Source organism: Drosophila arizonae, chromosome 2, assembly GCF_054131065.1.
Source record: "Drosophila arizonae isolate 15081-1271.41 chromosome 2, UAZ_ARI_1.0, whole genome shotgun sequence".
In the NCBI taxonomy this organism is placed as follows: Eukaryota; Metazoa; Arthropoda; class Insecta; order Diptera; family Drosophilidae; genus Drosophila; species Drosophila arizonae.
The window spans coordinates 14,320,605-14,347,125 of NC_142922.1; the positions used below are offsets into that span (position 1 = coordinate 14,320,605).

At 40.5% G+C, this 26,521-nt stretch overlaps 3 protein-coding genes and 1 long non-coding RNA gene across 12 annotated transcripts in view; 2 read left to right on the plus strand and 2 right to left on the minus strand.

The window, feature by feature from the left end:
- Positions 1 to 60: 60 nt before the first annotated feature.
- LOC108609192 (growth hormone-regulated TBC protein 1-A) lies at positions 61 to 3,053 on the minus strand. 4 transcript variants are annotated; one of them, XM_089463318.1, is made up of 6 exons: positions 2,881 to 3,053; positions 2,499 to 2,776; positions 2,161 to 2,423; positions 1,447 to 2,078; positions 1,263 to 1,375; positions 61 to 1,206 (listed from the first exon to the last, which is right to left on the minus strand). In XM_089463318.1, exons 3-6 carry the CDS (start codon positions 2,187 to 2,189, stop codon positions 988 to 990), a joined length of 993 nt encoding a protein of 330 aa, XP_089319444.1. In that variant the 5' UTR covers positions 2,190 to 2,423; positions 2,499 to 2,776; positions 2,881 to 3,053; the 3' UTR covers positions 61 to 987. The 4 variants fall into 4 exon arrangements, with proteins under 4 accessions (XP_089319444.1, XP_089319440.1, XP_089319437.1 ...); XM_089463314.1 differs by having other exon boundaries at positions 2,499 to 2,779; XM_089463311.1 differs by having other exon boundaries at positions 2,499 to 2,782.
- Positions 3,054 to 3,253: 200 nt separating this feature from the next.
- On the plus strand, positions 3,254 to 4,424 carry Mic26-27 (MICOS complex subunit 26/27). The gene is made up of 3 exons (XM_018000971.2): positions 3,254 to 3,396; positions 3,461 to 3,635; positions 3,699 to 4,424. The coding sequence occupies exons 2-3, from the start codon at positions 3,505 to 3,507 to the stop codon at positions 4,237 to 4,239; spliced, it is 672 nt and encodes a 223-aa protein (XP_017856460.1). The 5' UTR covers positions 3,254 to 3,396; positions 3,461 to 3,504; the 3' UTR covers positions 4,240 to 4,424.
- Sb (serine proteinase stubble) overlaps positions 4,093 to 26,521 on the minus strand; it is a 29,557-nt gene continuing 7,128 nt past the window's right edge. Inside the window, exons 1-11 of one of the 6 annotated variants that reach the window (XM_018000990.2) lie at positions 20,750 to 20,976; positions 17,159 to 17,880; positions 10,425 to 10,487; positions 9,069 to 9,650; positions 8,251 to 8,405; positions 7,837 to 8,156; positions 6,633 to 7,011; positions 6,340 to 6,529; positions 5,925 to 6,222; positions 5,720 to 5,869; positions 4,093 to 5,651 (exon numbers count right to left, since the gene is read on the minus strand). In XM_018000990.2, the coding sequence (XP_017856479.2) occupies positions 5,517 to 5,651; positions 5,720 to 5,869; positions 5,925 to 6,222; positions 6,340 to 6,529; positions 6,633 to 7,011; positions 7,837 to 8,156; positions 8,251 to 8,405; positions 9,069 to 9,650; positions 10,425 to 10,465 (2,250 nt within the window). In that variant the 5' untranslated portion in view covers positions 10,466 to 10,487; positions 17,159 to 17,880; positions 20,750 to 20,976 and the 3' untranslated portion in view covers positions 4,093 to 5,516. The other 5 variants (XM_018000989.2, XM_089463270.1, XM_089463281.1 and 2 more) reach the window with 5 other exon arrangements.
- Positions 13,196 to 15,370, plus strand: LOC149270353 (uncharacterized). Its single transcript, XR_016268872.1, has 3 exons — positions 13,196 to 13,423; positions 14,719 to 14,954; positions 15,059 to 15,370. It is a non-coding gene; the product is annotated as an uncharacterized LOC149270353 (long non-coding RNA).

Genomic DNA, 26,521 nt, shown 5'->3' on the forward strand with positions numbered 1-26,521 from the left:
CGTAGTAAATTATGTATCAAAAATATGTCTTCCCTGAAATACTAATAAAAGACGATCTCATTATCTAACAAATAGCAGTAATATTTATTTAAAAAGCATATTAGTTGCACTAATCAAACGACACTTTATATCATTTAGAGTTTACATTTGTTCGCTGGTTCGTAGAGTTCGGCCTAAAAGGCATGTGTTAACAAATCAATTCCTCAAATTATATTTCAGGATATACATATAAATATATATATATGTATAGTATCAGTGTAGACTGTGAGTATTGCAACGTGCTCATTGGCAAACTATAAATACAAACGTCATAGTAAATAGCTATAGTGAGGTCTTCGTATTTGTCTGTTTGTACATAGCAATCAACTAACAGGCTTTCGCAAGTATTTAATAATTGAAAAGCTTTTTATAAAATAGATTCATATATAATCTAGAAATTTTCTACAAAACACAGCATCATGTAAAGTATACTTTAATATATACTACAAAATAAATATTTGTTTTCTAAACAATTAAAATAACAGCACACCAAAGAAACTAAATGTTTTAAATTTACAGACATACATAATAAATACTTGTATGTGGCGTATATAGGCGATTGATATACATTATATCTACATATGTATGTATGTTTTCTGCTTACATTTTGGCAACAACTACAACTACTTTTAACGCACAACCACATATGTACACATTCATATCGATATTGTACATATGAGTCTATCTAATTAAATTTGCTTCTTTATCGAATTGGAATTTAACTTTGGTATCATATTTAGTTTTGTTTCGAATAATACTCAAAATACATTGGCTACTATGAGGCTATACACAAATACACACGTAAAATATTACATATATATATATATGGATTGGACACATAAGCTACATCTCTAATAATTGAATTTTACGATTGCTTTCTTTTGTTTCCATATTATTTTGATGAGGGTCTTTTCTCTTGTTACTTTTTGTTCTATTTTGATTAACTGCTTAGTTTCCATTTAGCACAGCTATTTTGCGCAAGCTCTCAACCTCATTGCGTTTCAAACGCAAGGAAAACATGGCTTCTACAAAGCTATGGCAGTCGGTGACTATATTATCCTGTATCATATGGTCGCGAAACATGGTGGCTAGTGCCGCAATATCGTCACAGCGCAATATATCATTCTTATGTGTAATGAACATGGCCAAAGCTGCACGAAATACAATCTGCAAATACATATGCAATAATTATACATTGTTAAAGCTCATATTCCATGACTTGCCTTATAACCTTCAGCGAATACACAATCCCATATTCGCAGCACAGTTTCCACGGGCAAAACTTCGGCAAATATGCAAATGAACCATTTGCTGGCTATCACCGCATAGGGTAAATCTGTTTAATATAAAAACAATTTCAAAAGGTTAATATGATATTATGCTTACTTAGCGATATCCTTTACTTACTCATGTCTTCCACGTGTCGGTTAACAGCCGGCACACGTCTTATGACCAGCTCCCTGAACACAGCCAAGTCTCGCAACAGATTGGCCATATTATGTGAGTGATACTGCGGCACTATATTCTCAACGATATGCTTCAGCAGCCAGAAGGACTTTTCCTCGTCATCGGTGACAATCAGCAGCAGGCCGGCTATATAGTTGAGACCCTGGCAGTAGCCAACATCTCGATTATGATGCGCATAAGCGCAGAGTATGTTAAAGAGGCGCTCCTTCTTGGCATCGAAGTGGATATTGTCGGGAAACGTTCGAGGTAGATCGATTGATATGGAATCGCAGATTTCTTTGTTGAAATGCTCGATATTTAATAAACTATGATAAAGGTTAGGATTTCGTTGCTTTGCCTCATCGGCACCACTAATTTTCATCCAAACATCCGCGCGATATGGACCTGGTATGCCCTTGCGTATATATCGCTTTAATTTCGGACTTATCATCCTGAAATCCGGATTCTGCTGAAGTAAATTCTCCCATTTAATTCGCCGGCGCGTCAATATCTTTAAATAACCATCCATAAACTTCCCATAGAACTTGTAATCGAACTTATCGCCACGCTTAAATCCGTACTCGTCCACATCGCTAAAATATGTTGAAATGCCTTTCATTACTAAGCACTAAACTATAATCATGAGAATATGTGGTCATTTTTGATAGTACTGACCTGAACTTGGAACTTGCGGTCGCTTCCATATGAATTATGACTAGTTTTTATTGCTCAGTTGGTAAAATTAAATATTAATTTTTTCTATTTTTCTTTGTTTTTAAACGGATTTTTGTCCGTTAGTCAGTTGTGCTTGTTGTTGCTGCTGCTGTTTGTCAGTTGTTCTTTTTGGTTCATGGCCCCCATTAATTGCTTTTTGGAATTGTGTGCACGTTCGACGCTTCCGCAGGCCGTTGCTGCCACTGCCACTGCTGCAACTTCAACTGCATAAATAATAGACAAAATTAAAATGAATAAGTAATCTTATTTATTTACAGTCTTTTTCCACTACTATTTACATCGAATGTCCTTCAGAATTTCCTAAGCAGTCGCTGTTGCTTCAATTGTTGTTTTTGTAGGCGTTTTTTAGCGCGCCTCGAGCACTGATAACATTACAAATAGCAGCAGCAGTGGGTGGTCGGTAGGTAAGGAAATTTTTATCACACGCCTAACGTTTCGACTTTCACTCTGATTGCAGTGCAGTATTGAGGTTGGGATTATAGTACTTTGGTAACAATAGCTGACAATTGCTAATTGTTTGCTGCTTATCAATTCCAAGGGTTTATTTATCTTTTTTCTACTTCTTTCCGAGCGTTTTTCATTTTTCGATCAAACACAAGTGTAAGGCGTTATGTTAAGAAATGTCAACGAAAAGTTAATGAATATGATTGTAACACTCACTTGCTGGCGTCACATTAAGTGCATCCTGGACTTTGGTGATGGAATTTTAAGTTATCATGTACAAATTATTTCATCTTATCTCAATTTTTCTTTTCTCGCAAATCGCGAGACCAGGTAGCAGCACAACAATGTCTGCTTCTTCCATCGTTTGATGGTCACCCTAATGATAACAGCAATGTAAAAACAACTGCATAACATTCGCTGTTCCTAACAGTGAGCAAATTATACCAGCTGTAGTAGTAACAGATTTGTGTATTACGAGTGACCTGAATGATTTTAATACCCAAATATAGTACTATATGTATTTATTGTAAGGTATGTGTTATCTTTGAGAGCTAGAAACAGTTAATTAGGCACACATGCATATAATTCCATTTATTTGAATAAAACAGTTTTTCTACAGCGTTGCCAGATGCAGCTAAATGACAAACAGCTGTGTGTTCGCCGACATGCTGTTCTTGTCAAGCAATCGCAACGTGCCGGTGACACATTACGCAATGTATGAAACAATCTAAGGTAAAAGGCAAACAAATTTTTGACAAGCTATAAATTCATGTTACAAATAACGTTAAATTTGCAGACGCTTCACCAAGATAACACTCAGGCTAACAAGAAAAAAAAACAATGCTGCGCAAAGCGTCGATGTTAGCTGCAGCCGTGGCCGTAGCTCCCACCGGTGGAAATCCACCACCGAAAGATTCGCTTGTGTGTAAACCAAGTGAATTGCCGATCTACGGTTCCTTGCATGCGTCAGAGTAAGTGCATTTACTTTGTTCTGATATACATATATTTATGTTTTCAATTCCATCAACATGCAGGCCACAGAAACCTCCGGAGCACAAGCCGACAATTTCCCCGTTGCAGAATACTCTGGAAGACGGTGTACGTTATGTTCGGCAAGAAGTGGGAAAGGGCTGCAAAGTATTAGGCGAACAGACTGCCATCGTTAGCGACTATTATAATACGGCGAAAGATCACACGCAACGTTCCATTGATTTTCTGAACGAGCCACAGAACTCGATGCACCGCAGTGGAGCGATTGTGATGGGTGGTCTGGCTGGTTTTATATTTGCTGCTCGCGGCGGTTTCTTTAAGAAAGTGCTTTACACCACAATTGGCGCTGGCACTGTTGCGTCACTCTGCTATCCACGCCAGGCGGAGGAGAATGTGCGCATTGTATTGTACGAGGGGCGCAAGATTTTTGCTGTTGCCTACAACTTCATCAAAGGCGTGAAGCCCGGCGAGGAGGTCTCCATCGAGCCAATTCAGAAGTTCCCCACAACTCTGAAGGATCTCAAGTTTCTGGCAATAGATCTAATCGACGAGGCTAAGGAAACAATCTTCCCCAAGAAGAAGTAAACATAAGCAACACGCAAGCAATACGATCCAACTGAACTTTGCTAAGATTTTAGTCAAATTTTATTATATCAGTCGAATCACGATTTCCGATCATTCATATATTTATGTGTGTAGCAGCTTACTTACTTTCTGTTGACTCTGTTGGCCCACTGTGCCATCAGCAATAAACTCAAGTTGAGCATAAATTTTGTTTTTTTCAGTTGACCACGGACAGATTTTCGCTTATATTGTTTGGCCATTGATTGAATATTCAAACTGGTGTCAAAAGTCGTCGGCTAAAAAGTGAAATTTTGCTGTACTGTGAGCTGGCGAAGTCTTCAATCGAACTCGTACTCATACCCCATTGCGATTCTGCCAATCATTCCCACTCGATCACTGAGAAGTTAATGAATGGATCGAAATTGAGGCTGCCGTTAGCTGCAATTGTTGTTCATCATTTACGCACTTGACCATTGCGGGAAACTGAAGCCGAAGCATCTCAATTGAAGATTGTAATAATGATAATGCATAATTGCTGTATGCTATATACTATGTGTTCATGTAATTGTCGCAGCGAGGGTAGATTGATCAGTAATGGGTCCAGTCTAGACACATTTAATTTGCTGTGGATAATGATAATAATAATGTGGTTTTATAGAGCACATCATTAAATTATTCGGAAGGAAATGCAAGTTGTTACCATTTATAAAAGATTGATTTTTTTTTTCAATTTATTTCACCTTTAAGGAATATACATACATATATTTAGACACTTTCAGTTATTTGTTGAATTAATTATTTTTCTGCTTCACAAATGTACAATATATTGTCAATAGATTTATTTGAGCTCATCTTTATAAATAAACTTGTTCTTTGGGCAAGATACAACATAATGATGTTTGTATGCGATTTGTTTCATAAGTTAAATAGATTTAATTTATTATTAATGTCTAGACTAATATACCAACAACTTTACAACGAAAATGACTTTTTGTTTTGCTTCTTTTTTTTGTTTTGTTTTGTTTTTTGTTTTTTTTTGTTTTTCTGTTTTATATATATACACATATTGATACAATTATATGATTTATATATATCCATATGTTAGACAACTTAAAGGCAATTTTCGCTAGACTAACTTAGTGGGCCTGACTAAGTGTGTGCGGTCAATGCAAATTGTTAAATTGAAGCTAACTAAGCTTAAGATTCGTTTAAATTAAAATCACACAATCTTAAAACATACATTTAATAATTTAAAACAATAACAAGAGCTGAGCATATCGACGATACAGATGCAGCTATCATCTCACATGCTCCAGTATCCAGGGCACGAATTTGGAGATGCGCGTGCAAACGCCCGGCAAATTGGCCTCGGCACAGCCAATGCCCCAGGATATGATGCCGGCTAGAAAGAAACGTCCGTCCTGTGACTTGGCCTGCAGAAAGCGGGAATTTCAGTTGAGCATAATATTGTGATTAATTAAGATAGGTGGACTAGGCTTACCTGCAGTGGACCACCTGAGTCGCCTTGGCACGAGTCCTGACCGCCCGTTTCGTAGCCAGCGCATAAGAAGATGTCTGGAATGAATTCCTGGCGGCCGGCGCGCAGAAACATGGACTTGCAATTGTCGTTGCTCACGATGGGCACAGAGACCTGCATTGAGTGGGAGTGAGAAAATATGACAGCGATTTGTTGCCTGCTTGCTTACCTCCTGCAGCACCGAGGGCAGTGTGCCGCCCTCGCTGAGTCGACCCCAGCCAGTGACCGTGGCATTCATGCCAATCAGCAGACTCTCCGTTTCGGGCAAACAAATGGGACTGACATGCGGCGCAAATTCTAGAGGCTGCTCCAGCTTAACCAGTGCCAGATCGTATTCGTATGTGAAGAAGTTGTATTTGGGGTGCACCACCTTCTTCGATACGGCGCGCTCAATGTATGGCAGCTGCTCCTGCACATGAGAGAAGTCATACTCGCCCACGCGTATGCGAATCTGTGAGATGAGCAGACTGCAAATGAGTAGACAGAGGAAGAGAGAAAGAGAGGGACAGTGTGTTAGATAATAATAATGTTGCATGTGTGTGAGTGTGTGTGCTTGTGTGATGCAGTTGGTACTTGGTACTCACTCGTCTACACAGTGCCCCGCCGTGGCTATCCAGTTCTCGTTGATCAAAGCGCCACCGCAGCGATGTGTGCTAGAGAAGCCAAAGAACGAGGTGCGTCGCACAGACACCTGCCAGGGCCAACGACCGAATGCTGCGCTCTTGCCGCCCACAATCCGAGTCTCTGGACGCGTCAGCATCGGCACTCCACATTCTGAACACATACATACATACATACACATATATGAACATATCTATATATTTATGCGCAATTGGATTGTGTCAAATACATTAGGCGTGGCTGTACTTGGACTTACCGCTGCGTGCCGCCGAAATGGTCTTCACATGGCCAAGCATGCCGGCCTCGTCTGTGGAGGAGTCCGTTATCTCATTGGATTCAATGCCAGCCGTGGGCTGCTGAGATGTTGGACTCGGACGTGGTCTGTAGGTTGATACAGCAGCCGCTGCTCCCGCCGTTGTGGATGTGGATGTGGATGAGGATGTGGAAGCTGCTGTCGTGCTTGTTGTGGTGGGCCGCTGGTAGGGCTTGGTGGGTTTCCTAGTGGTTGTTGTTGTGGTGCTGGTTGTTGCTTTCGATGTTGTTGTTGTCGTTGTGCCCTTTGTCGTTGTTGAGGTTGTTGTTGTTGCGGCTGATGTTGATGAGGAGGACGCGACTAATGATGTGCCCGGCAACAGCTGGAAGGTAGCCAAAAGTGGTAAACATTATGCTAATAGTTACCCAAGGAACTCAACATATTTCACATGCAAAGAATCAATTTTTCATTCCACTGCTAAATCTCTGCGGAGGCCAAATGAAATGGCTTTGCTCAAGTCAACGTCTGTATACCCTTACCTTATCTACTAATAACCGAACTGAGGATTATGAAAAACCTCTCTGTATTGTCTTGGAAAATACTAAAATTTAACAACATATTAAATATTGAACTATGCAAATATTTGTGTATTTTATAAAATAATATAAATATACACGTATATTTTGTATATTCAGAAATACGAATGTATATCGTTATATACCAAAACATAATCAAAAATATATATAAAATTCTATATAATCTCTATACTTTCTACATGTTATTAATTTGATCAAATATCTGGAAATCTACTTTCCGTTAATACACAAATATTTTATAACAATGCTTAAACAATTATTCAATTGAAATACTTTACTTAAACACTTTTTTGATACCCTAACGCTTGCCAGCAAGTGCAGAACAACACACCCCAGAGACGAACAGCTTGACTACTTCAGCATCAGCACAAGACAAATCTTACATCAGCTTAGGCTCTGGCTTTGTGCAAACAATAAAATGTCCCCCAAGGCTGTGGCCTCAGTCAGAGCATAAGAGCAGCAGAGAATCCCAGCTTGATCGAGGAGTAAATGACCTCGTCGCTCGTTTGTTTCGCTTTCGACATCAATGCATCACACACACACAGAGCGTGTGGCACAGGATGAGGAATTGTGGCAAGCAGACAGAGAGATGAAGACGCGTATTTACATACCTGAGGCCTGGTCGGTATGGGTTTGGGTTTGGGCTTCGGTCGCGTCTGCATCATTGTCGTAGTCGTCGTCGTCGTCGTCGACGTCGTTGTCGTTGGCAGCGGCGTTGGAGGCCGCTCGTAGACAATCGGTTTCTTTGTGGGCTTAGCCGGCTTGGAGGGACGCATGGTTGCTGGCAAATTGACTATGCCGGGCTTGGTCCAGCCGGTGGGTCGCGGCCTGGTAATAAAGCTTGGCTCGGTGGTCATGTGCCAGTGGTGGTGCTGTGGCTGCTGCTGCGGCGGCGGCGACTGCTGGTGCGTTGATGTATGCCAAATACTATCTGTTGGTGTAATTGTTAGTTGTTTGTTTGTTGTTTGTGAGTCCATAACTCTGCCTTCCATAACAATGCAACAGGCGCCACGCTCTATACTCACTCGAACTGCTCGTCGCCTGGCTGGCTGCACTCTGCAAATCGGGCGGCGTCGTTGGCTTCGGATGTGGCCTGGATAAAGTGCCCTGATGCACCGGACCAGAAGGACGAATGACCAATGTACCAGCGCCATGTGGACGTTCAATAGTTGTCATACCGCTGCAAAAAATCAAAGAAAAAAATATTCGATAATACTTACAGGAAACTATGCAAAATATTTATTTTTAATGTTACGGAAAGTAGCTTTGGTCATAGTTCATCTATTTGGAAATATTAATTTGTAATTAAATAATTTAACTAAAGGAAACGCAAGTACTCAAACACAGTCCTGCATTAATCATAAAAAAGGCTCATCTTTTTTGTTTAAATATGTTAAGCAGACTTTTTGACCTGGAATAAAAAATACAAAAACAAAATATATAAATATATAAATATTTATGCCAACTATTTTCTGACCCGCAAAGCTAAAATAATGTTTACTTATTTTTGTTTAATGAGAACTCAAATTAATTTTATTGTTAACTTCTTCTTGTCGCAATTCGTTAATCACTTATTACATTTGAAAAAGAAATATATTTATATTAAAGCTTGTATCTAACCAAAGGTATACTTAAATATGTAAGTCAAATGAAAATCAAAAATGGTCTATAATTTGTAGAATTAATTGGGCTTACTAAGCTCGCGCTACTTTCAGCAGTTAAACAAAAAAAAAAAAAAAAAAAATTGTTTGTGTTCGAGGAAATTAGTTTGGAAATTTCTTGTACTATCAATGGTATATAAATTTCAAAGGAAATTGGGTTAGAGCCGCCTTTATTTACCCACCTGATTAGCGGCTTGTGTGGCTGTGGTGGCGGCCGGGGCCTCATCGACAGGGGCTTGGTGGGTCTCGTGTATGAGAAGCCCGTGTGGGGCAGCACAATATTCTCGGTGTAGTTGTGGGCACAGCATGAGCCAAACATGAACGAGTCAACGCACATGCCCACGTGCTGGCCCTCGGACTTGATGCACTCCCAAACGAACATGCAGGTGCCCTCGATGCGGCCAAAGGAGCACGGCTTGGGGCTTATCTTAAAGTTTTGGCTGCGCTGCAGATCCGCAGGCGTATAGTAGCCATCCAGGCGATGTGGACTGCGATAGAAACTGGGCAAGGATGTGCTGTCGTCATCCTCATTTGTGGAATCGTAATCAAAGCTGTTGGTGTTGCTGCCACTGCTGCTGCTGCTGCTACCGCTCCCGCTGCCCGTGTGCTGTGGTGTGATAAGCGCCGCCGTCGCCGCGGCTAGGCAATTGACTAAGATAAAGGCTACTAATACTGCTACTATTTGGTGTCTGCTGCTCTCTGGTATCGCTGCAGTTGCTCTGTTGACTAGCCAACGCTGTTTGGGCCACATCTTCTTGTCTGTGCTGCTGCCAAAAAAAAAAAATGAAGAAAACAAAAACGAAAGATAAATAAAAAAAAGTGTGCTGGGGGCAATTTAGCATTAGACTTGTTACCTGCCGGAACACTGGTCATGTTCCAGATGCCCCCATTCCCTGCGCTTCGCTTTACCTTCTGATCCCTACTAATTAAGTGCACTTGTCGCATGTTGGGTACTCTAAGCAACTGCAACAACAACAGCAACATTAGCGTTAGCTAAAAAACGGGCATGTCGCTTCAGCGATTTCTACTCTTTATGATTGCCAGCTGTTTGCAGCGGCTGCCGTTGCTTGTTGTCGTTGTTATTGCTGCAGTCACAGTTGTTGCAGTTTTTTGCAAGACTGCGAGCAGTCAGTGACTGGTTTAATTACAACTTTTCACTTTTGCCTCATAATCAGTTTTTTGTTTTGGCGCACTATAATAGAAAAAATTTATTGTGATCGCACGAATATGTTTTACAACAGACGACACATGCTACAAATAATAATATTGTCTTGTGGCAAGAAGAAAGAGAGACCCAAGTCAGATATCTTGGTCGGGCCAGGCCGGGCCGGGCCAAGAGCTCATCAAAGCGGAATCATTTTGAAGTTTAATTAAAAGTTTACTCAATTCCAACGCAGAGCACACGCCATCAAAGTGGATGTTCGCGTTTCAGCTGATGCCACACAATGCAACCACCCACAAGCACGAGTACAGTAATCATATTAGCCCCTACAAGCCAAATGGGCCGCCCCTACCCCTGCCCCTGGTTGACAACTCACCTGTGTCTGTGTCTGTGTCTGATTAAAGTTGCTTGCTTCATCGGTAACGTGCCGGGCGCATGTCTGCAGTTATGGAGTAGAAGAAGCGAAAGGTTTGTTATTAGTTGTTGTTTCGTTATTTCTGCTCGAGAATGGAATGTAGCAGAGCTATAATTAGTGGATAACTATAAGTATACACTTCTATATGATTGGTCATGCATGCGGTGCAAGCGCTATATACGCCCACCCACCAATAAGAGCCCTACCATAGTGGTCCAGCCAATTGCATGTCTTTATCGTATATAGACTGAGGCAATATTGCCGATTATAATCGTTGGAGAATACAAGTGGAACTACTTTTCGTTGTGCTCCTTATACACATGGAATGGGAATATCTTTCATATATTATGTAATTAAAGAATTCCATAAAAAAAAAAATATATTTTTTTAAGTGTATTAATATATAAAAACTTAAAAAAAAAATCCACGCAATTGCTTTTTTCACTACCGAAACAGGGTAATAATAAAAACATGTAAGAGCACAATAATGAGAAAAATACAATGATCAATAAAAGTCGTGTTCGCTAATTTATGAAGAATATTGTGACATTGAGAGAAAAGGTAAAAAAGCCAGCGAAAGGGAAAGTATCAAATGAATATAAACCTCGTATATAATGGTGATTCGCACTTAAATACATTATTATAACCATTTACTTTAATAGACCTTTAAAAATGGCAAAAAACAAAATAATAATAATAATAATAATAATAATAATAATACTGTAAAAAAAAAATGGAAAAATGTATAAAATATACTTTTTGTTTCATTTCATATGCACTACAAATATATTTTAACACTTGAAGGTTTTTAACTTGACCTAGGTTAATATAGACTTTTATTCCTCGGATATGTTATATGAGTCGAGCCCTGTATTGATAACATTTAACGTAAATTATTGACACATTTGAAAATGCTTGAATTAATGGGAACGTTTATCGTAAATATTCTCAAGCTCCGTTTATCACTCTCATCTCCCCAATTTAATGGGCGTCATTTACACTGATGGTAATTTCAAATCATTCAAACTGGAACCGAAATATTTCTGCACGTCATGAGCCAGCAGCTGATGATTGAAACTGAAAATGAGATCGAATGACTTTAATTTCAGTATTTGATCTCTCCACGTCTATTTATCGAGCGTTTCCGACCTCTACGACAACAGCGCAATGTACAACTGTTGACGCCAAACGTAATTTTCACTCTAATAACTTTATTTCAGTTTGAAATGAAGACAGGCACCAGGTCGATCCGCCAATCGGCCGATTGCTCGATGGGAACTGGGAGCTGCCACACGCCATTTATGAGCCAATGAGCGCCTGAACCGTTGCAAATTAATTTCGTTACGTTTTCATTTCCTCAACAAAACGATCAGTTTAGCTGCTATTGCTGTGGCTCGTAGCTTCTTTTATTTTTGTATTAACTAAGAGACCCGAAAGGTAATTACCCCACCTAAGCGCCCAGCAAGCAGAAGCAGCACCCGTACCAAAAGTAATCTTTTGTGCTAATGACTATCTTTTAGAGAGCCCTCGACTAACAAAAAACCAAAAGAAAAAATAAAAAAAAATAAAAAAAGACAAGTAGCCAGAGACTGACAAACGATTAGACAGAACCAGACCCGAAACACCGGCGCTGGCCATGCCAAAGGCCAAATAATATTGTAGCAAAATCTTTACTGCTCAACAAAGTATTAGAAAAATGCTGCAGTTGAGAGAGAAACTGACAAACGCGGAACAGGGCAACAACTGAGGTATACTGCTGCTACGTGTGGATCACAGACCAAGCGGCAACCGATGCCACAACAGGCAGCTAGTTACACAGTAATTGTAATAAGAATTGCGCAATTTGCGTCAGTCACTTAACTCCAAAGGCGAAGGCGAAGGCAAGGGCGAAAGCGAGGGCTACCGACACCAGCTACCAGTTACCAGGTTTCGGTTGCAGTTGCAGGTTCGATCTGCTGTAAAGTGTGGAAAAGTCACAGCCTGCCTGGTAAATGGTGGGCTGGCAGGCGAACCTGCCCGGTAGGCGTTTTGTCAATCGACAGACTATCGACAGGCGACGGCATAGATGACAGGCCGCCCAGGCTAATGAAAAAGATAAACAACTGGATCACACGACCACAGACCAGACACGCAGCTGGGCCGCTGCTAAAGTCCGGCTTCTATCTCATACGTTAGATAGCACATGTCCATCTACAGCTCGACGTCGACGTCTACGTCGACATCGGCATCTTTTGAGCCGCTCTCTTGTTATAATCACAGCGCGTAACGTAAACACAATTTTTGAGTGGCTTCTCCATGTGAAACACACATTGCCTGGGGTACGATACGACGACGACAACGACCACGATGATCAGAACAGTGAGAATTAAAAGTCATTGTACCTATAAATCAATATCGCTTTTTCTTGCTAACGTTATAAATATTGTCTACGCAAATAATACCTGAGTAAACTCTTGAAGCAGCACACAAAAAGCTTGCTTCTATACGTTTTAAGCAATTATGAAAAGAGATTTGATATAAAGCAGATTATTATATTATTATAAGTATTATGTATTTATTTAAGCTAAGATCGATTGCCCAAAACTTTATAGATAGACCCAGCAATACCATTCTTTAAATATCAATTCCTATTTCATCTTCTAAAGTAAAATATATCCTAAATATGTATATTTAATGGAAAATAAAAGTAAGGCTCATCTGAATTCAAATGAAATCATTTTTATGATATTCCAACTAACCTAAGTAATCTAAGCAATATATCGCTTGAGCTATAAAATTGTAGTTAAAGATGTTTGCCGGCTTTAAGTGAAGTTTAATTTTCTATTTATTTAGCTGTCCATTAACTGACGACTATCACTGTCTGGCTATCACCTGGCGCCTATTTGTTGAGCCGCAACTTTTAACGCTGCACATTAATCAATTATGTGCGTCAACATCAACAGCCATCACACATACGCAAGGTGAGCCCATCAAGGAACAGAGCGAGCTCGACTCTGCATCGTTTGCATGCACTTTCCATGCAGCAGAGAGTACTGAAATAAAAGCAACACGCGGCCGAGCTGTTAGGTGTCATAGACTGGGCCACAAACATAAATCACTCGGCTGGCGAGTGTCTCTGGTTTATTAACCTGCCGCAGCTAATGGCCGGCCCCGTGCTATGCAACCTGACGGCTTAGCTGCACTTGAACCTTTGACTGCACCACTCTTAAGCCTCTCAGACCCAGTGGCCAATGCCCAGAGCACAGTTATTGTGGTTGTGGTTGCCGTTGCTGTTGTTGTTGTTGGTTCTTCTTTTGTTTGTCTGTCTGTTTGTTTATGTTTGGTTTTCAGCGTTTTTCCTCATTTAGAGCGACCCCGGCGGAACCTTTTGCCTTGTTCCCATTGTCCAAATATTTACTTTTTTCTATGCCCTGTGCAGAGCAGCATGACGCTGCTGGTTTTAAGGTCGAGTTCTGCGGCTTCTTATAATTTCATTTTACCCTCGAGCCGAAAGCAACATAATTAATATGGATTTAGTTGTCTAGTTGGTTTGTTCTTGGACTTGCAGCGCTTTTCCCAGCTTGATTGGCCCAACCAAGCTGTTTATTCATGGCAATCCATTCTAAATAAGTTACTTTATTTTCAATATCATAACGGTCGCACCTGTTTCAATGGAGTGAAAATTAAAGACCCTTAAATGAAAGGGCTCCATTACAATGAGAAATATAAATCCAACTCAATATCAATCATGATCGTGGGCTACGGAAGTGAGCATCACCAACACGTGCGCCCAAGTCATTCACAAACCAACCACAAAAATATATGTGCACACATATACATATCTATATTTATACGCAGCAACCAGCTCCATCGTCATCGTAACTGTTTTCAAGATCTGACATGCCGGCCACTTGGCAGTTGAAAACGTTAAAAGTTAAGTAAAATAAAATCGTGCGGCAATCACTTTTGATTATTGAATGCTCCACAAAGAGATCGAACAATGAGGCTCGAGTCTCTGTTCGTGAGTGTGACAATTTGACAGATTGAAAGTGAAAATCTTCAAAATAAACGTCTTTAAATGTCTGTAATGAACACAGACCCGGCCAGGGCAGCCATACCCAGCCAGGGAGAGGTAATTTGCATGAAATGCACGTTGCTGCCGTGCCCACAGCCAATGCTCGAGCACGCCCCGAGCATTCGGTTGCCCATTACCCATTATCCACTACCCAGCTCCAGACTCAGTGGGTCAATCAGCATTCACTTGTCTCATTTTCAGACTGTAAATTGAACAGGGCCCAGGGCGAAGACAGCCAATTTAAGTGAATAGCCAGCTAAGTTGACCAGATATTGGATTATTCATGCACATTATTGCAACGAGCTGAAACAATATGATTTCCATGTATTCCCAACGATCCCGACTGCGAATGGGTATTGAGACTATGTCAAGCGATTTCGTTCAGGCGTCATAATAAACAGCTCGTCAATTGAATGCAAATAATTATTGGTTTACTGGTAAGTGTTAGCCATTGATAATCACGATTAGACAGACAGACAGATACTCGCTTGTAAATAAACGAGTAGACCGCATTCATTCATACATTCATTCAACAAAACAGGTAATTGTCGGTTTGCTGTGCGGTCATATTAATTATAGTTTGTAGTTTATATGGCCGAGTGCGAGTGCGAGTGCGGGTACAACTGTGATGTCATTGCATGTCAATGGCCTAGCCTCTGTGATGACACAGCACCAACAACAACAACAGCGACAACAAATGAAAACAATAACAACAACAAAAGAAAGTTGATATTAATGCTTATAATTCTCACAGAGCTACACACTCCTTGAATTGCTTTCTATATTACTGATTATGTGACTGACCTGTCTAAAATGCATGAAATTGAATACAAATGAAATGAGTATGAAGTGAGTATGCCAAGTTTTTATCTTAATGCCCTCTACACACCTACAGATCGTCGTTGACAATATCTTTTATTGATGTAAAATGCCCCTGAAAGGCTTTATCAAAGGTTTATCATATAGGTAAAGCACGTAAACTATATATTTGATAAAGAATTTTTTTTTTTTTTTTTTAATATTATTGTCCGATTTTTAGACATATTTTTATATCATCAGGTTTATATATTGGATTTGTTTATCATTTGAATTATATTGCATGTTTGCTTGTTGTTTAGAGCTATTATATATATACTCTTTTTTATTCAAATTCATACAAAAACTTCAAAAGCCAGAAAAAAGTAATAATATAAGTATGTATATATATAACTGCACCTATGAATTATCTTTCTTTCATTTTCCTATGCTATCTTTACGTTAGCAGTTTTATTACGGTCAGCCAAGAATAATTAATGGATATTCAGACGCAGATGCATTCGTTTGCATATTTTAATATAGTGGGATTTTGCTATCAGATTGGTCTACACTCATTCTTAGAAGCTCATGCCTGTTAACGGTGGCAGCACATCTCTATGATATAACTGTGCATGTTTATAGCCAAGGCTGTTTGCGGCTGAGGCAAAAGTAATTTCATAATTTTCTCGAGGAAAATGTTAACGCATTTAGCCAATTTTGGGACCGAGGTATGGCAAACAAATTTTGACAAATGGAATAATGAGTTCAAAAATTATATAATAATCCGAAGACGGTCACAGTTGTTGGCTGAGCTGCAATAAGATTCGCCAAAAGCAAACAACACTCACATGGAGTTATACACAAATACACACACGCACCCATACACAACCACACACACGCACGCACACTCGAATTTGCCGTCTGAAGAAGAGAAAAAAAAAATTTCGTTTTACGCGCAAGTGAATTGGAATTGTGTTTTACGAGCGCGCGCCTTGATTGTAATCGTCGTGGGGGAGCACGGTAATCGTAATGGCAAGGGGCAGAGTTTCGGGAGCCGCATTGCAACAATTATTCTGCTCGATGACTTTCGCTAATAAAACGACATACGGCCACGCAGCGGATGACAGAGCCTGCCAGCAACTAGTAACTGGCACTGACTCAATGCGAAAGATGGCTTCAGGTTTTATTATCGTAATGCCGAGATAATCGCCGCATATGCCAGACTCTTTCATTGCGCACATACATGCGCTTATGCTGGTGTATGCGCAATAGTTTATAAACAATTTTATTGCAAAACATCGATCTGCTAGTAATTCGTTAGCTCACACAAAGTCATTTGCAAATTAGAATGTCACATTACGTATACGAAACTTTATCCAACTTTATGACGACGCGGTGAAGCAATCAAATTAAATTTAAGCAGCAATTTTCGTTTAGAATGTGAAAACATTTAAAACAAATGAGCGAGTAGCAATTTAAAACACGTTTATGTTCATATCTGTTATACAAGAAGAGAAGAAAGAGGCGCAGTGGGACTCAGGCCTAGCGCTTTCAAATGATTGTCAAACAAATTGGAATTAAAACTTAATCAACTTATCATTGGAATTCGTTAGGCTCATAGCTAAGAGAAACTTATAGTGGCTGTCGACAGAAAAAATAGTAATAATCAAGAGCTGACTGATAATAAAAATGATATTTTACAACAAATCTCTCAAATTGAAATATCACACTTTTCAATTTGAAAACTTCAATTATAAATAAAAATGGAAATACCAGCTACTTAATTTGAATTTTAATGAGGAGAAATACAATAAAATTGTAAATTAGATTTTTATTTTTTACTTACTAGACTTTTCAATTAAGTATTAAGCTTCCAGACATGAATGGCTGTATTTGGATCGTTGCACAGAAATAATTGTTGAACGTCTTTGAAGACTTTTGGGCTACTTAAATGCGAACTGATTTTCACTAGTCGTAAAGAACAATGACCTGGTGCTGTAGCTTATCAAATTTGATTTTCACTGGCTGCCATTTTGGCCACTGGGATTTTGATTCGGTTTACACGCACTCGCACTTTTCTGTGCCGCTCTCCACAGATTTCGTTAATTATTTTGTTGGACCGGCACACTTTCCAACGTTTTCATGGTTAGTGGAACAGCAAGTCGGCCGATAACTGCGTGTATGATCCAGTAATGGTAATCAAATATTTTGTTTAATTGATTTTCACTCTTTTCTTTTTTCGAATGCAATAAACTTTAGTAAATATTTGTGGGCGAGTTTATGGGGCAATAACTTCACAATCACGCCAACACTTCCAATCAAAACTAATTCACCACAACTTCTTTTCGACTTGGTCTTAATTAAATTCGTTTTAAGACCTTAGGTTTATTCTTTTTTCTTTTTCGTTTCCTTTTTTATTACGATTATCTGTAAATGCGATATTTGCTTTTATTTTATTGCACAATTTTGATTTACGATTTTAGTTTTCCTTTTATTTTTGTTTGATTGCTTCTCACTTTTCCAGCAAGGGTCGGCTTGTGAGTTGATTCGCCTTTCTCTGTCCAATTTCTACAAAATAAAACATAATTATATACGTTATAAGCAACTCAGCGAGCAAAATCAAATAAAACGCTTGGGAATTTATGCAAAAAATATGTCGATAAACTTTGAGATAAGGTGCAGCTCGAAAACACATTCGGTGACCCTATTTGGGCCTGTCGTATTTGCATTTGATGTGCCACGAAATGCTAAATGGAATAGCCAAAAAAATACACACACACAAACAAACGGCCACTAAAATTCAAATAAACAAACGAACTAGTTAGTGCAGGTAGCTGGAACGCTTGGATAGATCAGGTGGGCAGAACTGGATGCTAATCTTTTTATGTGAAACACCTATGGGCATTGGAAATTAAATACGAATCTACCGTTTGGCCGATTTCGTCTTTCAGTGACAGCATATTTAAAGCCTTTTATATAATTATAATAAAACTTGTTTTAAAATACAAAATGAATGAATGCAATATACACATAGTTTCATCTGGCAGCTAATCTGTCAACTGTAACTGTAAGATCGCAATTTGGATTGTTTTTTATGCCACCTGAATTTGTTTTCTCTGAGACACTAATTCGACGTTGAGTTTTCTCCTATCTGCGCAAGTTGCCAGCCAAGCAAATCATTCCCTTGCACTTAATATCACAACCAGCAACAGCAGCAGAGTCTCAGCCACCAGCTTCCCATCTCAGTTGCAATTGCAACCACAAACACCACAGATACCACAGTTGCTGCTCATTAAACGTACATTTGCACTTCTTTTCGTTTTGCAGACAACGAGAACTTGTCAACAATTAACAATTAACTGGCTCAAATGCCGCTACTGCTCTCTGGCTGTTGCTGTTGCCATGGCTGCTGCTGCTGCAATGTCTGTTATAGCAGCAAGTTCGTTTCCTAAGTCTTTTGTTTGTCGTATGTGCCAAAGTGCTGCCAATTTTTATTGCCAACTTATCGCTTCATCCTGTCTGCAGCTCTCAGCATCTGTCGCGGCCCCACCGTGGTGTCGTGTGTGGTGGTTGTTCCCACTAAAAGTGCTGCTATTCAAATGCTGTCGCCGTTGTACTTCACTTAATGAGAACCGTTAGCCAGGCCCCAAGTTGATTTTCGCAACGCATTCGAAGAACAAACATCAAACTGTTAGTGGCTGCAACTACTATTTTTCTTCTTCTTCTTCTATTTTTTATTTTCTAGTAGCCTAGCGCCTTAGCGTTAACTTAAGTCACAGTTTTAGCTGTTGCCTTTGTTTTGCTTTTTGGTATCAAAACTAATTTATATGCAAATGCAGTTCAAGTAGCAGCAACAAAAGACTTCGTCGTCGAGTGCAACGCGAAAACTCACAGTAACTATTCAATAAACAGACTCAAAGAGAGATTGCAACTGAGAACAACTCGGGACGTTGCACGGGCCAGCTACTAAGTGGCATTCTTATTCTCTGTCTTGCGAAATCTCTCAAACGGTACGACTTCTGCTTCTGGCAGAGGCAACAGCAGCAGCAGCAGCAGCACTAACACCAATGTGGCATGATTTACCGTAGAGAACAACAAAGAAATTAATTAACTGCACCTGTATGGGTGTGAGCAGGGTGTGCGTGTGTATGTGTGAGAGTGTGTATTAGTTCATGTCTTTGTGAGTGCATTAGCTTTGCAGTTAAATGCTTTACGAGTAACTCGCCAGCATCTGACCGCAACAGTAACAGCAACAGCAACAGCAACAGCAGCAACACCAACACCAATGCCCAGTGCAAGCCAGCGTTTTCATTTGACAGTCAGGAGCAGGCCTACTGGCCAGCACAACTTGCAGCACAGCTGAAAAACTGGCTGACTGGCTGACTGGCCAGCTAGCTGGATGGCTGGCTAGCTGGCTAGCAGCAGCGGGCACCACAATACGAGTATTAACTCACTTTTGCCTGCGTTTTTGTTATTTTACTTATTTATTTTTTCTTCTATTTATTATACAGCTGCTGCTGCAGACGACGTCGCCCAATGTTAACAAGTGCCAAGTGGAGTGCTGTATGTGCATCTGTATGCCACAAATGTGAACTAATTAGTGTGCATGTCGCTGACAGAGTTATCGGCATGCAAAATGCAACAAAACCTGTGCACAGGTCATTCGCCTGGCCAACCAGCCAGCCATCCAGTCAGCCTGACAGGCACTTGCTTTGCTGTTATCCTTTTTGTCAGCTTTCACGCACAACGCGTCGACTGATAAATTTTATTTCTTAATTAGCAGTTGCTCCAGTTGCGCCAGTTGCCAGGCCAATACAGCATCGGGGCATTGAGTGTTAATTTCAAAATTTCAACGCGTGCCGCTGTTGGGGCTGCAGCGCCTGCTGTGGCTGCTGGAGCTACAACGTACCATGTTGCAATGCGTTGACAGCGAATGCAATTTGAACTTGATGGCCGGCAACGTGACACGCATATTAAGCAGCCGAAGAGGCAGACGGGGCCAGATACCAGAGCTGGGCTCCGGTTTTGTAATATAGGCGGCACTTTAAATACGCATAAAGCGGCCGCGCATGCGCAATTAGTCGTGATTGAGTCGCAAGTTTATTTAACCGACGAAAAGCAAAAGGTAAAATAAAAAAAAAAAAGAAGGCAACAGATAACAGCAAAATTACCTAAAAAGCGTGGAAAACTCTCACTTTTAACTGACTAATTTCGACGAGTGTGTGTATTTCTTTTTTTTTTTCTCTCTATTTTTTGATGTACACCAATTTTGGTTATGTTCAATCGATGATCGCGAATGGCATTAACTTTTGTCGATCGATTTCATTTCAGAAATTTTTCAAAAATTTATGCGTCTATTTGATTGATTGCGTCTTGTGACTTTGGCTAGGTCTGTAGCCGCAGGCAAGTTTTGATAAGTGTTATAAAGTTGAGGCACCTTTTAGAAATCAATAACCAGAAAGCCGGTGGCAATCAAATTGCCTTCCAATGCGACACTGAACAGCTGCGGCTGCTGCTACTTCGGTAGAATTGGCAACGCGTCGACAGTTCAAAATTTGCAGGCTCGCAAGCGCAACGGTAATCAAAATCAAGTCCGTAACCGTATCCGAACCCGATCCGCACTCGTGCGCTGTGTAAACCAAACTGCGGCCGGCAAAGCAGCAGCCAGCGCATAAAACTGCGCAACTTGCGCCGCTAACCGTCTTGCCAGATGCCCAAAGAGAGTTGGAGTCACAGCGCGGCTAGCCAGAGAGAAGCAAAATGAGAAAGAAAGAGAGACCAAGAGCGAGAGACGAGAGCGAACGTGCGAGTGCGATTGTCCAAAGAGAGATTTATGACGGACAAGTTTGTGCCTTAAGTCTTTTGTCGAACAGCTGATTGGAAGCCCCCAAGCCAGCAGCAGTAGAAACAACAACATCGAAACTCTTAACTTGCATATTGATAAGTGAACGACGAGTGGTGCGAGAGTACCAGTGTACGAGTGTATATAAATGTTTACGGTTTGGCGACCTCGACCCCCCAGGCGTGTGATATCTATGTATATAAATTTTAACAACTTTTCTTTTGGTTTGGCCGCAATCCCAGTGCTGTTGTCACTGTTGGTCACTTGCCAGTTATTTTGCAAGCCCGCCCGCCCGTGTGGGTGATTCATGATTCAGAGACTGACGCTGAGTCTGAGTCTGAGCCTGAGCCTGATGCTGATGCTGATGCTGAGACTGTGTCTACGTCTGCGTCTAAAGACTGAGACATAAATTGAAGCCCGAGTCGTACGATTATTTAATCTCCATATTAACGCAAGCCGTATTTGGTCTGTGTGCGGTTTCTTTATTGACTCACTATATTTTGAAAGTGGGTCAGTGTTAAAGATTTTTTATGTGATTTTTTTCGGGGCTTTCTTATGAGCTATCAGTGTAACGGTTATATAATATTGGTTTGTGCTGAGTGCAGGCTATTGTGCTTCAATGAATCACAAATTGGTGATTGACACCCACGGATTATGAGGGCACAATGTGCATTGTAATATGGGGAAATATTATGTGATGGAGTCGCATTTCTCTCAGTGTACAATAAGCTTAGCGTTCTAAATAATACGAAAGTGATCGCACCTCCTACAGCTCTCAACTCTTTTGATAAACGATCACTGATCTCTGACAATTGATAGTTCGAACAGTTAATGTGACATGAGTAAAGTTAGCCGCTGCGATCAAATGACGATCTCAATCGCCAAATCGATTTGTCAATATGGAGAGTCTCATGTTAACCATTCTAACTTTTATAAAATGAATAGACGAACACTTGTAAATCATTCAACGATAGTTGCAGTTCAATGAACTGAACTGAAGAGCTGCGCTTCGACACTAACACAAGCACAGCTGGTGACAATTATTGTGAGACTGGTAAGGTAAGATATTAATTCATGGCTGACTGCTCCGGCTAAAAGATGGCATTCCAGATCAGATCTGGCTGAGCAATTTAGTGACAGAATACTTAACACCGATTGCTGATAACTTCTGTGCTACTCTGGCATCAGCTCTGCTCCAGTATAAGCCAATCATTAATCAGACTGAATTCAATTTAAATTAAGTGGAATGTCCATATGCAAAACGGAATGAATTTACGATACAGAAATACAAATATATTTAAAATATGCTACAGCTTGATGATAGTCATATATAAAATGATATGTACCTAATTAAAAATTTGAGTAAATGAAATTTTCATATCAACAGCTGAATATTTGGCTATCTATGTATGTATAATAAGACAAATATACAGATTCCAAATGTTAAATCCCTAAGAATCATATTCGTTTGCGATGTAAAACCCAAAAATGACCAAAATTAGTGGGCAAAGCTGAAAGCATGAACGTTCACTTATTGACTGGAGGGCACGTGCACGAATTTTGCATTTCAACTGTCCATATTATTTCGAGGGGTGTTTAGCTTGTCAAGTGTTTGAAGCTGTTAGCAAACTATCGCCAATGAAAAGAAAATGAAAGTGACTGTAAGACTTTGGGCAAACGTTGATTTTGTGTCTTTTTGCTTTTCGTCAAGTACTTTATCTTTTCATTTATTCCCAATTATAACAGTTTGGCATATGTTTACGAACTGAATAGAGAAACATTATTAATTATTTAGGTTTAGCCTGAACAAACATTTCAATACAATAAATCATTGAGATTTTCGTTTCTATGCATTAATTGACTAAGCCAAACAACAAGGCTTGAGTACATGTTGTTATAAACTTTATTAATACAATATTAAGCTATTAAGATTTATAAAACCCCATAAATACATTTATTTAACGCTCTGCATGAGATTTGTTTTTATATTCGCACCAATCAATTTGGCATAAAATCCAAAACAGAAATTAAGCGGCTGTCTTATGCCCGAAAAATACCACCTTACTGACCCATATAGCCTCGGCACAAAGCTCCGGGCTGAAACAAACGCAGCGCGCCCGGCCCCAAAGCTAGAGAAAAGTCCAAGCCAGGGGCCAGCTGAGTCGGACCAGCCCAAGTCTGAGTGGCAATCGTTGCTAGAGACTTGATTAATCGTTTACACGTGAATGAAATCGAAGAAAAAATCGTTTATTCAAATGGCCAGCATACATTAGAAAAAGTCTAAGATGCTGTTGCTGATGCTGCTGCTGCTCACGTTGCTGCTGATGCCAATATATATATTGGCAATTATTCTGCGGCTGATTAGACATGGCCCATGGCATTAACTGGGCTCGATCCTGCTGTCAATGTCAACTGTACGCAGCTGATTGACATTTGCATAATATAGTGGAGGGGCCGCGTCAGGGCTTAGAAGATGTGCGGGCCTGGCCAAAGTGAAAGTCCATGGGAGATTAATAGGTCGCAATTTGTCATGCGGCTCTACAGAGATGTCTTCTTGGCCTGGTCTGCTCACTTGGCGTGCACATCATGTCATTTTCATTCATTGTAATCGTATGCTGTCAGCAGTGCCACAAAAGCGCGTCAAATGACATGTGCGAACTCAATCGATTACCATTTGAGTAGGAAGTGTGCGAACTTGTGATGGGTGAAAATCGAGTTTGTGTCTTAAGTCGTTCGTATTTGGTTCCGCACTTGGCGCACACAAGCGGAAATCTGACAGCCAGCACACGCAGACAGCTATAATCACGTATAGACCATCGCACACACACACACAAAAACACACATGCACATCCAGATACATATATGGACACACAAGTTAGCAGAAAAATAGCTAAAGCCTTTGGAATGTGGTAATTAATTAAGCCAGGGAAAAGCGCAGAAAAGTGGCTGCAACAGTCAACAGCAGCTGTCGAAGAATTTTTTCATTTGTTCCATGTTAACTTGAAGGTTACCGCACACAGTAGCAGCCGAAGCTAGAAAAGCCTTAGCTCTATGTAGTTCTAGCTGTCGGGTTGTGGTGGAGGCGGAGGCGGGGACGGGTGCGGTGGTGAGCGGTGGCCAGGGCGATGGTGAGATTCACTGGAATCCGAACATTGCATGCATGAAATGAGCGTAATTATTAAGTACCAAGCGAAGATACTAAGCTGGGCCACAGGCCACAGCCTGCGATGGGCCAAGGCATTGCCATGTCTTTATTTAATAGTTGTGTAAGTATTTTTCACAGCAATATTGAATTTTCCACACACATATGACATGGGTCAGTAACCTAGAAATGAAAATAACACCTTGCCGCTGCCAACTGCCATAAATGCGGACGGAATGGAGCAAACGATGAGCCATGCCAAGCCAGAAACTAACCCGACCAAACGACCAAGCGACCAGGCGACCAACCAACCGTCGACCATCGGCCAACCAACCGACCCCCCTGTGTTTGCTAACGTTCCAAGTCCATATCTATATCTAAGCATGTGTATGAGTCGACGTCAACATCAACAAGGCGAGAGAACCTGTATGAAAGACAAGACTTTGCAGAGATCACTAGAAAATTTGTTAAACCGCAAAGGAAAATGTTGAAAACACGAAGCCCAAACCGCAAAATGTGGCGAAAAATGAGCGCGCACTGGAACGCAGTCCAGAATGTAAATTAAAACAACACTTAAATAACTAAATAACCTCCTAACATCTCTTAATGGGCGAGCCCCAGTCCGAGTTTCAAGTTTGGGTTTGAGTTTGAGTTCCAAAAATGAGCCAACACAATGAGAGGGGCATCGACACCCGGCCCAATTGCTATTGTCTGGCCGCAAGACCGTCACAGTCACTTAGCAGCTGGCATTATGATATAATAAACAATGCTGCCGAAAAGTCACAGTAGAACTGAGCCAGGGCACCAGAGACCTGACCAGACAACCAGCCAGCCAGGCAGAAGATCAAATGCGGTCAGAAGCCTTGGCCTGGCATGCGTGTTACGAAATGGCGAGCGATGATCTTTAAAAAATCGCCCAACGCCAGCGTTCAAGTCGTTCGTAGATTAATTTCGAGTGACAAATTATACATGGAACATAACGGCAGTCCAATATTTATGTGAAGATTCCCACTAGCTGAGCCACAGACGCAACCGCCGCACCATCAGACACATGCGTGGTGATCAGTTTAGGACTGGCTCTTCGCACGAGGCCGTTGTCTTAGCCAAAGCTCCCCATCGGTGTGGTGCAGTTGACAGCTAAAATTGAGATTAATTGTGCTAAATTAAGTGAGTGAGAAATTACAAAATTATTGCAACGTTGCAGTTAGAAACTGCAATCAGTTGCATCAGCCGCTGCCGCAAACGCAACCTCAACAGTTCCTTCCTGGATCTGAGCTGTCGTTGTCTAAACTTGAAGGTTCCAACAAATTGTGCTGGGCTGTTTTGGCAACTAATGCTCGTTTTGTTGCCAGCGAAAATTACAGGTGTATGTGACTGAAGGCAGCAAAAAGATGCATAGGTGTGATACCATTGCCATAGCACATAAATTGCTGAAGGCTGTTGATTTGCTAAAGTGCACTTACCCCACCACACACAATCAGGCACTCAGATAGGCTGCTAAAGTTCCACACTTTTTCCTATGAGAGTTTCTGTGTGTGTGTGTGAGTGAGTCATTAATTAATATATTTTCATGAGAAAGTTGCACGTTTCTATGGAAAAGAAGCTAAGAATAATGCTTGCTACGCGTGACAAAATGTTAAGGCTGGCTTAGAGCGACACTTGGAATTACATAAAGCGATTTATTTATCTTTGAAATGAAAATGGAAATTAAATGTTAACTAATATGTTATATTAAATAAGACTATTATTAGTATCCGTCGATTCTAAGCATAAAGTTTGTCTACATTAATTAAATAGTGTAATTAACCTTTGCAATCATATTTAGGCAATCCCAATTTCATTTAAATTTTTCTAGCCAAAACTTTATTTAACAGTCATTAGCGCCACAGCAAAAATAACAAATTTAACAGATATATGGCTTGTTAAACAAACCTTGACCCCAAATTAAAACATATTTACACAAATTTCTCCAAGTTAAAAGCCATACTAACTAATTGAACAACAAATCTGGCACCAGAATTCGTCAGCAGAAACTTTTAGCCTCCGTAATGGCTTTTAGGCTCAATCATGATATATTTAACCTCTGCTACGACTTGCTCCGTTGCTTCGGCCACAGTTTGAAGAGCATACACCCACATGCCCAGAGGTGACACATCAAAACGGAGCCACATACCAGCAGCAAGTCCCTTTGAGTCAAGCTGTGAAAAGGCGTTGCCCAATTGCAA

Coding starts and splice junctions, on each gene's coding strand:
- LOC108609192 (XM_018000921.2), bottom strand. CDS start 2,189: ATGGAAGCGACCGCAAGTTCCAAGTTCAG. Junction 1,376..1,446: donor CCGACACGTGGAAGACATGA/GTAAGTAAAGGA, acceptor TATATTAAACAG/ATTTACCCTATGCGGTGATA. Junction 1,207..1,262: donor TATTCGCTGAAGGTTATAAG/GCAAGTCATGGA, acceptor ATGTATTTGCAG/ATTGTATTTCGTGCAGCTTT.
- Mic26-27 (XM_018000971.2), top strand. CDS start 3,505: ATGCTGCGCAAAGCGTCGATGTTAGCTGCAGCCGTGGCCGTAGCTCCC. Junction 3,636..3,698: donor GGTTCCTTGCATGCGTCAGA/GTAAGTGCATTT, acceptor ATCAACATGCAG/GCCACAGAAACCTCCGGAGC.